Consider the following 12,198-nt stretch of genomic DNA (forward strand, 5'->3'; position numbering starts at 1 on the left):
GCCTTACAACTAACAGATGGGCTCTTAGGCTACCAGTCCGCATGACACATCCATGATAATTACAAGCTACCTGACTCCACATTTTGCTGGTGTCACTTTAGGCTGCATTTTTCTTGCCAGCACAGCTACGTATTATGGAGAAGTATTATACCTTATCCCTCCATTTTGGAGAGGGACTATTGCTCAGTGGTAGAGTATCTGCTTAGCATGCAGAAGTTCCCAGGCTCAATCCCTGGAATCTCCAGTTAAAAGGATAAGAAATCTGAATCATAGAATCAGAAAGTTGGAAGCCCTTTTGTTCCTGTGCTTAACATACAACTGAACTAGCAAAATCCCATCCCTGTGTGGAAGACACCTATGAAAAGGGGAGGAGTCAGAGGGGACAGAAACCTTTTCAAATTCAGAAGCCCAAGCCTATATCTGTTTTACTAGTAATTTCTTTAAAGATGCCAAACCCAGAACTGACAGTCATGTGGTGGTAAAGAAGGAAGAGGAGCAGATCCAGCACCTGGCCAATGGCATGCGAGTACTCTTGAGTGGCGGCTGATGGGCCAATGGCTGAGGGAGGGCATTTTACAGCCAATGGGAGCACATGGAATGTTGCCATTTTAAAACAGCTTTATATATAAGGAGAGATACACACATTTATCTGAATATTTAAATACCTTTTAAATATTTTGATTGATTGCCACATTTGGGGCCCTAAACTGGGTGTAAAGGTGGCATTCAAATATTTTCAATAGACAAAATACAACACAGTTACAGTAATATTGTGGGAAATGTCCAAAGCAATACTCATGACACATCCATGATAATTACAAGCATATTTTAAGAGCCAGCATTTTCTTCAACAAATGGACCAGATTCAACCTCATTCCCATAGGCTATCAGTAAATGTGAAATACATATGACATAAATACTGAAATGCAGAAAAAATATGATTCCTGGACTGAGGGATAAAAGCCTGGAATTGCTCCCTAAATGTTACCAACTACATTTAGGAGAATACATTGCTGGGGGGGGGGGCAGTTACCTCATAATCACAATTTTTTTTTTACTTCCATATTTACTTTAAATTAATTCATCAGATGTTATGTATTTAAAGGTATATAATACCATGAAAAGATTAATTCTTTCTCTTTATTAGCTGCTCCTTTCTGTTCAGCTCCGGCCTCAGCACAATAATGTAACATTTTGGGAAAAAAATACAACCCAGTAATGCTGCACTTGAAGCCAAGATAGAGAAGATCTCCACAGCTACCATGTACTTCCCTTTGGTGCTCAGGTAGGTTGGAACAAAAGACAACCAAACACTACAAAATATCAGCATGCTGAAGGTGATAAACTTGGCTTCATTGAAACTGTCAGGTAACTTCCTAGCTAGGAAAGCTACAGTTAAAGTGATGATAGACAGGAATCCCATATAGCCCAAAGCAATATAAAACATGGTGACAGATCCTTCATTACATTCTGCCACTATCTCTTCATTCAGTGACTGCATGTCCAACTGTGGGAAAGGGGGAGATGTTCCTAGCCATGCCATACAAATGACTCCTTGAAGAAGGGAACAGGAAAGGACAATGGAATTGGTCAGCCTTTTCCCCACCCACTTTCTCATCCTGGATCCTGGTTTGGTGCCCATGAAAGCTACAACCACAGTGACAGTTTTGGCCAAGACACAGGAAACAGCTACTACAAAGATGATTCCAAAAGCAGATTGTCGAAGAAAGCAGGTCGTCTTCATAGGGTATCCAAGAAATAATAGAGAACAGATGAAGCAGAGCAAAAGAGAAACAAGAAGGGCATAAGTGATGTCCCAGTTGTTTGCTTTCACTATGGGGGTATCTCGGTGCTTAATAAAAATTCCCAAAACCAAGACTGTGATCAGGGAATAAGAAACTGCAATAGAACCTAAACTAACTCCTAAAGGCTCTTCATAGGACAAATAGCTTATCACCTTGAGAATACATTGATCTTGGTCCTTGCTTGGATAGTGGTCTTTTGGGCAATTCATACAGTCAACTGAATCTGAAACAAAAAAAGACAAGCACAGCACCAACTCAAGTGAGATTTGAAGGTAGTTAAAACATTCACATTTTAAGAGAGATCTGTTTGGGTGCATTCAGATGGTATGCTGAGAGTCGGTTAAACTGCTCCAGTTCTGACCGGGTTATATTTGATCTGGATAATCACGCTCACACTTACCTCCCTTATCCCCCTTTACCGCATAGTCACAGCGCTCCCCACAGTCTACACTACCAATGCGTGGGAGCGTGTGTCGGAGGTTTTTAATTTTTTCCCCTCAGTTTGCGCCTGCACATAGGGGCTCATCCATAGAATGGGGGGAAACTATCATGGCACATGTGCAAAACCACCAGGGCAAATCAATCCAACCCCTCCAACAAAAGACTTCCCTTTAAACTTTTGACCCGAAAATGGTCTCCATGAGATCCCAAACTCATCTAAATGGTAAAACAAGTCACCATTTAAACTTTAGTTCAATTAACACAGGAGCAGAGCTCTACCTATGCACATACCACCGATGCTAAAAAAATAGCCGGTGAAAAGTGGAAGCCTTGGACTTCCATGGCAGCTTTCCAGAGGGGAGGGGTTAGAAGCACCCGGAAGTGGCTCGACACCACAGGAGTGATCAGACACTGGAAACTGTGGCTTGAAGCAGGAGAATCAGGAAAACACCAGAGGGAGAAGTGGTATCAAAATACTCCGGTTTAAAGGGGGTTTTGAGCCGGAAAGTGACGTCTGGGGATGATGCGCAGATGTTGGTGTGTGAACGTGCATATAAAATCCGTTATTGAAGCATGCCAAAAGCAGTTCAAACAGAGTGTCTGAACGCACCCATTATGTGTTTGAAAGTCATTGTCTGAAAAGGCATTTTATACTATTACATTTCAATGTAATTTTTAACTCCTGTATGTGTATAAAGCATTTTAACTCCATTTCGCAAAACTAATCAAATACATTTGATTTCAGTAAATTTTGGAAAGGCATCACAACCATTTGTTCCTATCAATAAATGAAGAAACATGCTGGTTTATACATGTCATTCTAATCTTGGCTTTTAAGGGACTTAGAGCCGCTTAGAAAATATTGTGATGTTGTGATACCACTGAAGTTCTTAACTGCCATGGTCAGAATATGAATTTTTGTGTTTTACCTCTCTTTTGAGATTACCATTACAGCCAAAGAATTCTTCTGTATCTCATATTGTAATCTGTACAGGAGAGTTCCTCCTTCTTCCTAGCCCTTCTAACTTCTGTCCACTCATGTGGGTGCTGAGGCAGAGGCATGTAGAGGGTAAAAATGATGGCTTTAAAAGGGGGTTATACATATTTGTAGGGGAGAGATCCATCAATGGCTAATAGCCTTAGTGAATAAAAGGAGCCTGCAGTTTAACAGGCAGTAAATCTTTGAATACTAATGCTAGGAGGCAGCATTTGAGGAAGGCCTTGGCCTCTTATGCTCCCTTGACCCTCAAGGGCAACTGGTTGGCTGCTGTGTGAAACAAGATGTTGGGCTACATAGACCATTGTTCTGATCCAGCAGGGCATTTCATATGTTCTTATAATAATAAATGATGTGACTCAGCCTAATGGAGCTTTAGGTTTTCACGTGTTTTTAATCACGGATGTCTTAGAATTCTATGTTTCCCTACTCTGTCATCAGTAAAAGTTGGCTCATATTTACATGAACAATGATTAATTTTCCATCACAAATTCACTTCTCTTGGTGACCCACAGTTGAATGTGTGCATTGATAGCACTGGAAAGCATTTGGTCTGAAGGAATCATTTCCTCAGTTTCTAGTCCTGTGTAGAAATCCTTCTAATCTATTAGAAAGCTGACAGCGAACAGTGAGTTATTTGCATATGGTGGTAAATTATTTGGAAAATGATCATCAGAAGGTGCCCTGAATGGTAGGAAGTGTGGTGCACTACCAAGATACATCACCTACCCTTCTGCTCTGAAATCTTCCGTTCTGGGCAAGAAACACAATTGTAGCAGCAGAATTTCTCCGTTTCCTTCTTTTTCTTCTGATAACCAGGCTGGCAATAATCATTGCACACTGAAAGAGGCAGCCCCTATCATGAAATATGAAAGAAGCTTCAGAAGGAGGGGATTAGATATTTTACAAGATGGGGACCTACGATACTCGCGCGGGGGGAGAAGAGCTCTGTCTCCTCCATCCCCCCCACTTGATCTCCCTGAGGAGGCGGCAGCAAGGCCGGTCCTCCCCCCACCTGGCTCCGAGGTGGAGGTGGAGAGGCCGGTCCTTTCCCCCCCCTTTGCCGGGCTCGGCGGCGGTGGTGAGGCCGGTCCTCCCCCCGCCCGGCCAGCTCTGAGGCGGAGGCGGCAGAGAGGCCGGTCCTTCCCCCCCTTTGCCGGGCTCGGCAGCGGCAGTGAGGCCGGTCCTCCCCCCGCCCGCCCGGCTCCAAGGAGGAGGTGGCGCGGCGGCGGCGAGGTCAGCTACAGAGCGTTCCTTGCGCATGTGCACGGAATACTCTTGCATGGCGCGGCTTTTAAAAGCCGCGCCTTCTAGCGCCTTTTCCCCTGCGTGTGGCAGGGGCCGAAGTTTTCCTACTCTTTTGTCAGTAAAAAGTTGGTTCATATTTACATGAACAATGATTGATTTTCCATCACAAATTCACTTGTCTTGGTGACCCACAGCTGAATGTGTGCATTGATAGCACTAAAAAGCATTTGGTCTGAGGGAATCATTTCCTCATTTTCTTGTCCTGTGTAGAAATCCTTCTAATCTATTAGAAAGCTGACAGCGAACAGTGAGTTACTTGCATATGGTGGTAAATTATTTGGGAAATGATCATCAGAAGGTGCCCTGAATGCTAGGAAGTGTGGTGCACTACCAAGATACATCACCTACCTTTCTGTTCTGAAATCTTCCCTTCTGGGCAAGAAACGCAATTGTAGCAGCAGAATTTCTCTGTTTCCTTCTTTTTCTTCTGATAACCAGGCTGGCAATAATCATTGCACACTGAAAGAGGCAGCCCCTATCATGAAATATGAAAGAAGCTTCAGAAGGAGGGGATTAGATATTTTATAGTTAATCAGCTGAGGTGCAAGTGTGAAAATGTAAAACTATAGTTTGCTGGAATCGTTCCAGACATGCTTTAGAATGCCTACCTTGTTAAAAGTTCTTTGCCACACAATCATATCCTCTTGAATGCTGAACCCTTTTTGTCCAATAACATTTGGATTTACCCTTCCAATTTTCACCCTAATGAAAGACTTGTTTGGGAATGTTACCAGGTTTGTAATGTCAAAGCCTGCTCCCATTCCTCTCTTTTGATCCAAAGACATTGTTTCTCCAGCTGAGTTATTAAACAAAATGCCATGAAGAAAAGTGTGGAGCTATTTGAAAGAACAAAAGAAAGAACAAAAGAAAGAGAAGATAATCCAATCTTTATGCTAAAATCTACAATGGATTATTAATAATATGTACAACATAATTTGGCCAGTTAATGCAAGGTAAAACAACAACAACTCTGTGTATAACTTGTTGGTGCTTATAAGGTCATTGCATTGTGGAAACATTACCTTCCAAGGCTGGAAATCTTGAAGTTCTATTTTTTTCCTATTCATAATTTTTCTGTGTTTTGATCTGAGAGAGCCCATTGCATGGATAGCATGCGCAATGGCATAAACTGCATTGTAGATGCTGTAGCTGTGGCCACTCATGGTTTTTTCAAAAAGAGACCCAGGAAGGCTGTCCAGCTTTTCATCCCCAGTACATATTCCATTGTCTTCCATCCCACCCTGGGGATGTGAATATAAACAATCAAAGGCTTGTTCCCAGAAGACCTTGAGAAAACTGTCTCCGTGAACCCTGTGAGGTTTTATATCTTTAAGAAAATCTTGGAAGTGTAAAATCCCCTGTGAGTGTATCATAAAGGAAATGGCACCATGGAAGAATTGGAAATCCCAGCTCTTTTGAATTCCTGTTACTGCAAAATCAATCTGGGCTGTCATAATCCACACCTTTCGAAATGAAGGCTGTTCCTCATATCCAGGATTCCCAACAAACATAAATGTCATCAGGGCTAAAATGGTCCTGGATTCTCCATAGATGATATACACATTGGCTTTGCCATCTGAAAAAGGTAGGTATATATTTAAGATGAAATTGTTAATATCACCCAAATCAGTCCAATAGGCTTGGTTTGGGATTCTTTCTGTGAATGCCAAACAGATTCCATTTTCAGAAAGCAATGGCTCCAGATGCTGCAAAAAATGCTCCCCACTGCCATCATCCGTAGCAAAGAGTGCTACCCATGTCCATCTGAAATGCTGCAGTAATTGGATGATCCCCATATACTGATGGGCTTCATTTGCGACCATACAGTAAAAAGGAAGGAATTCTGTTGAACCCCTCTCCTCTGGGGCAAATGATCCATAAGCAATCTAGGACAAAATACACCCATGTTTTAGGTATGAATTGGGAGGAGTGTCTCTGTGCATATGCTTGATTACACAGTGTGTTTTTTCCTTGTGCATTTTGTTTTTTAAAAAATATTTAATAAAATTTATTTATAAAAAATTTAAAGAAAATACCAAGTCCATACAGAGAGGTCTAATATCAAACAATAGAAAACCTACATCCAAAGCCATCTATTGAATAAGTCCAAGAGCATGAGATCGCATTTCTTAAAACCTTAACTAGTTAAATTGTTGATCATATATGGAAAGAACTCCTTTATTGGAAAGGAGAGTCAAAACTGGTGACCATAGCTCCAAATGATCTACCAGAGTCATGATACCAGGAGCTCCAAAAACAGAACAAATTGTCCATTATTCTACTCATTAAAAATTGATCCCATAATTTAGCACACCATAAATTTAAAGAATGGGGGGTCGGTCGGTTCCAGGCACTAGCTATAGTTAATCTAGCAGTCACTAATAATTTAGATATCAGTACTCTGGCTGTGCATTGGATACATACATCCACCCAGTGATCAAGTAGTAAGAAGTCAGGAGAGTTTTTCTTGTACATTTTGTACGTTAAAGTAAAAGAAACTTCTTGCTGAACTCTTGGAAATCTCTTCTGGCAAATGCTTATGGGGATGAAACCTGTTGAAATACCCACTGTGCTATCCTGTACTTGCTGATACTGGGATGGATTCAATCATCCTCCAAGAAGTTTCCCCCCATCATAAGGAGCCTTCTGCAAACTGAAGTGACTCATTAGAGGAAGAGCCAGTTAAGTAGGAGGAAGACAATCTCAACTGAAAGAATGCTCAGTGGAGTGGTAGGATAGGTTGTGATTTGCCAGGATCCACCCTGCCACCACTCTCTGTCAGACAACAGAGACTCTGCTGTGATTCAGATAAGACTTATTTTTTCACCTATAGTTATCTCTCCTTCTGAATCAAAATAACTTCCAGAAATGGGGGGTACATTTGGGAAATCACTCACACCATTGTGCATGGATCCTACCTGTGGAATCTTGTAGAGACCTAAGATGTGGCCCATGTGAAAGGAGATGTCAAAGCTAAGTCCTCCAATGATGGCCACTAGATTTTTATGGGCATCACATTCATAGTTTGGAAGATATCTGTGCAATTTAAACAGTAGATCCAGAGTGGTACGACAGGTCATTCGGACATCATGGTAGCTGTCATAGATGTGGAGCCCAAGAGTGACATTGGGTAAAATCTTGGGATTCTCATTGATCTCGTTTATGGCAAACACCAAGGCCAGAACATGTTGGTAGAGCTTTGGCAGCATACTTAAAAAAACACAGTTCAATTATTTTTATAGGAGCATGTCACTATGCGTTATGTAATTTTAGCAGATCTTTGGTCCCTTTTGACACTCATTTTATCATCTCAGTGAAAGGACATGCCCTCATTTGTTCCTGTTCTGGGCTTAGGAGAATTTTTTTTCTTAAAATGTTGTTAGTGTGAGTTATTAATGATAAAATTACTTACACAACTGGGTGTAGGCTTGCTGAAAGTCTGTTAAAATGCCCTGTCCTTTTCATAGGGTTTATATATAGCAAAGTTTTCCATTACAAAGCAATAGCAAAGTTTTCCATTACATGCAAAGTAGCAAAGTTTTCCATTACATGAAGCAAATCACATCACCTGGCAAATCACCTCCTGTTAAGCTTCCGTTAGAGGGACAGGTCATTTTTAACAGGCTTTCGGCAAGCCTCATTGGGCTGTGACTGTAGAAAAGAAGAGGGGAAAAAACCCAAACAATGCATGCAAACGTTATCTGTTTAAGGCAACAAGACAATTAGGGTAGGAGAAACTTTATTCCTAATAAGAGTCACATCCTTAGCTCAATTAGAACAGCATGCAAACGTTATCTGTTTAAGGCAACGACAATTAGGGTAAGAGAAACTTTATCCCTAAAACAGTCCCATCCTGAGCTCAATTAGAACACAAGAACATAAGAGACGCCATTGTAGGATCAGTCCAAAGGCCCATCTAGTCCAACACTATCACACAGTGGCCAAAAATACCAGGTACCATCAGGAGGTCCACCAGTGGGGCCAGGATATTAGAAGCCCTCCCACTGTTGACTTCCCCAAGCACCAAGAAGACAGAGCATCACTTGCCCCAGAGTCCCTATCTATACCTTGTGGCTAATAGCCACTGATGGACCTCTGCTCCATATAGTTATTTAATTCCCTTTTGAAGCCGTCCATGTTTGTAGTCGCCACCACTTCCTGTGGCAGTGAATTCCATGTGTTAATCACTCTTTGGGCGAAGAAGTACTTCCTTTTATCTGTTCTACCCCAACCACTCAACAATTTCATTGAGTGCCCACGAGTTCATTTATTGTGAGAAAGGGAGAAAAGTACCTCTTTCTCTACCTGCTTTATCCCATGCATAATCTTATAAACCTCAATCATGTCTCCCCTCAGTCATCGTTTCTCCAAGCTAAATAGCCTTTAAGTGCTTTAACTTTTCCTCATAGGGAAAGTGTTCCAACTCTTTTATCAATCGAGTTGCCCTTTTCTGCACTTTGTCATTTCCCTACCCTTGCCAGGTTATCTAGAAGTTCAGAAGTGGGTGCATCTGCTTTCTAGAATAAATTCCAAATAAATGCAGATGTATGAACAACACAGAGAGCTCAGCCAGGAATCTCAGTCAGTGGTGTTGCAGAATAATATTTTACTTATTTTATGAAACTTATGAATTGCCCACCCTGCAAAACAGGCTCTGGGCGATTTGCAACATTATAGAGATTAAAAATACAAGTAATATATAACCAAATTCTGACATTAACTAAAAAGTTAAAACCAATCAGATGGCAGGAACATTTGGTAACATATTGAAAGAGGTTTTTTTAAAAAAAATACTAGATCAATAGTGCTACAATGCATATTGGTAAAAATGTTGTCCAGGTCCTTACTAAAGTCACTTACCACTTCTAGTTTTCTTTCTGTAAACCAACAAAGCACCTGTGACACTAACCAAGCCACAAAGTCTATTGATTTCATTATAGGAAAGGTATCACATTGGAAGGCAAAATGCCCTGTTATTTCTTTTTGCCAAGGAAAACTGTTCAAGGTGAGTATTGAAGTGAATAGTGATACTTGTTGTTAAGTTTCAGGTACCATCAGGAGGTCCACCAGTGGGGCCAGGATATTAGAAGCCCTCCCACTGTTGACTTCCCCAAGCACCAAGAAGACAGAGCATCACTTGCCCCAGAGTCCCTATCTATACCTTGTGGCTAATAGCCACTGATGGACCTCTGCTCCATATAGTTATTTAATTCCCTTTTGAAGCCGTCCATGTTTGTAGTCGCCACCACTTCCTGTGGCAGTGAATTCCATGTGTTAATCACTCTTTGGGCGAAGAAGTACTTCCTTTTATCTGTTCTACCCCAACCACTCAACAATTTCATTGAGTGCCCACGAGTTCATTTATTGTGAGAAAGGGAGAAAAGTACCTCTTTCTCTACCTGCTTTATCCCATGCATAATCTTATAAACCTCAATCATGTCTCCCCTCAGTCATCGTTTCTCCAAGCTAAATAGCCTTTAAGTGCTTTAACTTTTCCTCATAGGGAAAGTGTTCCAACTCTTTTATCAATCGAGTTGCCCTTTTCTGCACTTTGTCATTTCCCTACCCTTGCCAGGTTATCTAGAAGTTCAGAAGTGGGTGCATCTGCTTTCTAGAATAAATTCCAAATAAATGCAGATGTATGAACAACACAGAGAGCTCAGCCAGGAATCTCAGTCAGTGGTGTTGCAGAATAATATTTTACTTATTTTATGAAACTTATGAATTGCCCACCCTGCAAAACAGGCTCTGGGCGATTTGCAACATTATAGAGATTAAAAATACAAGTAATATATAACCAAATTCTGACATTAACTAAAAAGTTAAAACCAATCAGATGGCAGGAACATTTGGTAACATATTGAAAGAGGTTTTTTTAAAAAAAATACTAGATCAATAGTGCTACAATGCATATTGGTAAAAATGTTGTCCAGGTCCTTACTAAAGTCACTTACCACTTCTAGTTTTCTTTCTGTAAACCAACAAAGCACCTGTGACACTAACCAAGCCACAAAGTCTATTGATTTCATTATAGGAAAGGTATCACATTGGAAGGCAAAATGCCCTGTTATTTCTTTTTGCCAAGGAAAACTGTTCAAGGTGAGTATTGAAGTGAATAGTGATACTTGTTGTTAAGTTTTCACCAGAGAACACATGCCTTGCCGCAGACAGAGGTGATTTCCCACAAGCACTGCGCCGCGCTCACTCCTCCCTTTTGCCCCGATGGTACATGTCAATTTCACACAATGCCGCATTTTGCCCCACAGCTTCGTGCGATTTTCCCCGCGTCTACTCAATCCTCAAAAAACAGGATTGAGTAGACACGGGGGAAATTGCACGAAGCTGCGGGGCAAAGTGTGGTCGTGCAGCAGCTTGTGTGAAATTGACACGTACCATCGGGCCAAAGAGATTAGTGAGCGCGGAGCAGCGCTTGTGGGAAATCACCCAGAAACATATCTGGGGTGGTCAAATAACCTAGAACACTGACAACATATTCAAAAGCAAAATTCCATACTTCATTTGAACATGCACTTCCAAACTCTAGGTCTTTGGATATTGTAAAACTCTCACTGCTGCAACTGTAAATGTGGGTTTGCTTAGTGATAGTTTACTATACCTAGATACACTGGAGTTTGGGTTGGGTTGTGAATGTTTTCCCAGTTACACACTGTGCATGTTTCGTGTGCTTTTGCCATAGTTAACCAGATCTGTCTATTTAGTACATTTTAAGCTGCCATTCTTCCAAGTAGCTCAGCTAAATGTACATAGGTTGGATCCAGTGATGTGTGATCACAAAGGAAAATGTGCTTAACGCAGTCGTGTTTGTGAAAGTGATAGAGGCAGGGCTGCAGCAACAGGGGGCATATCAGTGTTATTTTAATGGCACAACAATGGATCAATGGAAACTATCATAAATGGTTTGCATTTTTAAAATTTGCTTTCGAGATTTTATCATAAGAGAGATACCTAATACTCTGTCTTGCACCAACAGAAAAAGATACTGGGGATACAATCTCTTTCACTTAGTGGAAGCAGACAGCCAGTAGTGATTTCAGCTCTTCTGCTTGCATAAAGACCCTTGCAGAAGAAGACATCTTCCATAGGATCCAACCAACAGCTCTTTGTGCCATGTGTAATGCAAGGCTTAGAAAGAAAAATCTAAGAAGAAAGAAAGTCAGACTCTGTAAACCGAGTAGAATGCATGAGAAAGTGATTGTAAAAGAGGAACCCGAAGGCCAGGGGGCATGCCTTCATGTACTTCCTTCAGGCAGTTTATCACTTGTATGAATGATTGATTGTCTGACAAAGCTTACAGAAAGCCAGGAGCAAATAATTCCTTACTTTGGAACTTGAGAAAGCTCCTGAGAAGGATGTTCTTGGAAGGTTAGTGCACGAATGTGATAAACAATCTGAGAAGCCATCCCACCAATGAGAAGGTCCCCTGGCCGGTAGATTTCATGTGGAACGGGGAGGGGATCCTTTAAAGAACACTTAGCAGTATCTGCTGTGCAAGCCAAGGGAGGTAAAAGCATCAGCACCAGCACCAGCCGCAACATCCTGGTAGTGATGCTGGTCTCTAGACGCAAACTCTCCTGTGTCCATCTATATCCTCTGTCTGACAGGCTATCTGGATGGTAGTTCAGTCTG

The 12,198-nt window shown here is 41.4% G+C and overlaps 1 protein-coding gene across 1 annotated transcript; it reads right to left on the reverse strand.

The window, feature by feature from the left end:
- Nucleotides 1-1,126: 1,126 nt before the first annotated feature.
- Nucleotides 1,127-12,107, reverse strand: LOC107119347 (vomeronasal type-2 receptor 26-like). Its single transcript, XM_015421813.1, has 7 exons — nucleotides 11,893-12,107; nucleotides 7,470-7,761; nucleotides 5,574-6,437; nucleotides 5,160-5,387; nucleotides 4,900-5,026; nucleotides 3,973-4,083; nucleotides 1,127-2,028 (listed from the first exon to the last, which is right to left on the reverse strand). The coding sequence occupies exons 1-7, from the start codon at nucleotides 12,105-12,107 to the stop codon at nucleotides 1,127-1,129; spliced, it is 2,739 nt and encodes a 912-aa protein (XP_015277299.1).
- Between the last annotated feature and the right edge of the window lie 91 nt (nucleotides 12,108-12,198).

The sequence above is a fragment of the Gekko japonicus genome, unplaced genomic scaffold (assembly GCF_001447785.1).
Source record: "Gekko japonicus isolate JY-2015 unplaced genomic scaffold, Gekko_japonicus_V1.1 scaffold5453, whole genome shotgun sequence".
Lineage (NCBI taxonomy): Eukaryota > Metazoa > Chordata > Lepidosauria > Squamata > Gekkonidae > Gekko > Gekko japonicus.

Excerpts from the sequence above, each read along its gene's own strand:
- LOC107119347 (XM_015421813.1), bottom strand. The coding sequence starts at position 12,107 with ATGTTGCGGCTGGTGCTGGTGCTGATGCTTTTACCTCCCTTGGCTTGC. Across the intron at positions 6,438-7,469 it reads GTCTCTACAAGATTCCACAG|ATTGCTTATGGATCATTTGC; the intron begins GTAGGATCCATG and ends ATTTTGTCCTAG. Across the intron at positions 5,027-5,159 it reads GGCAAAGAACTTTTAACAAG|GGGCTGCCTCTTTCAGTGTG; the intron begins GTAGGCATTCTA and ends ATTTCATGATAG.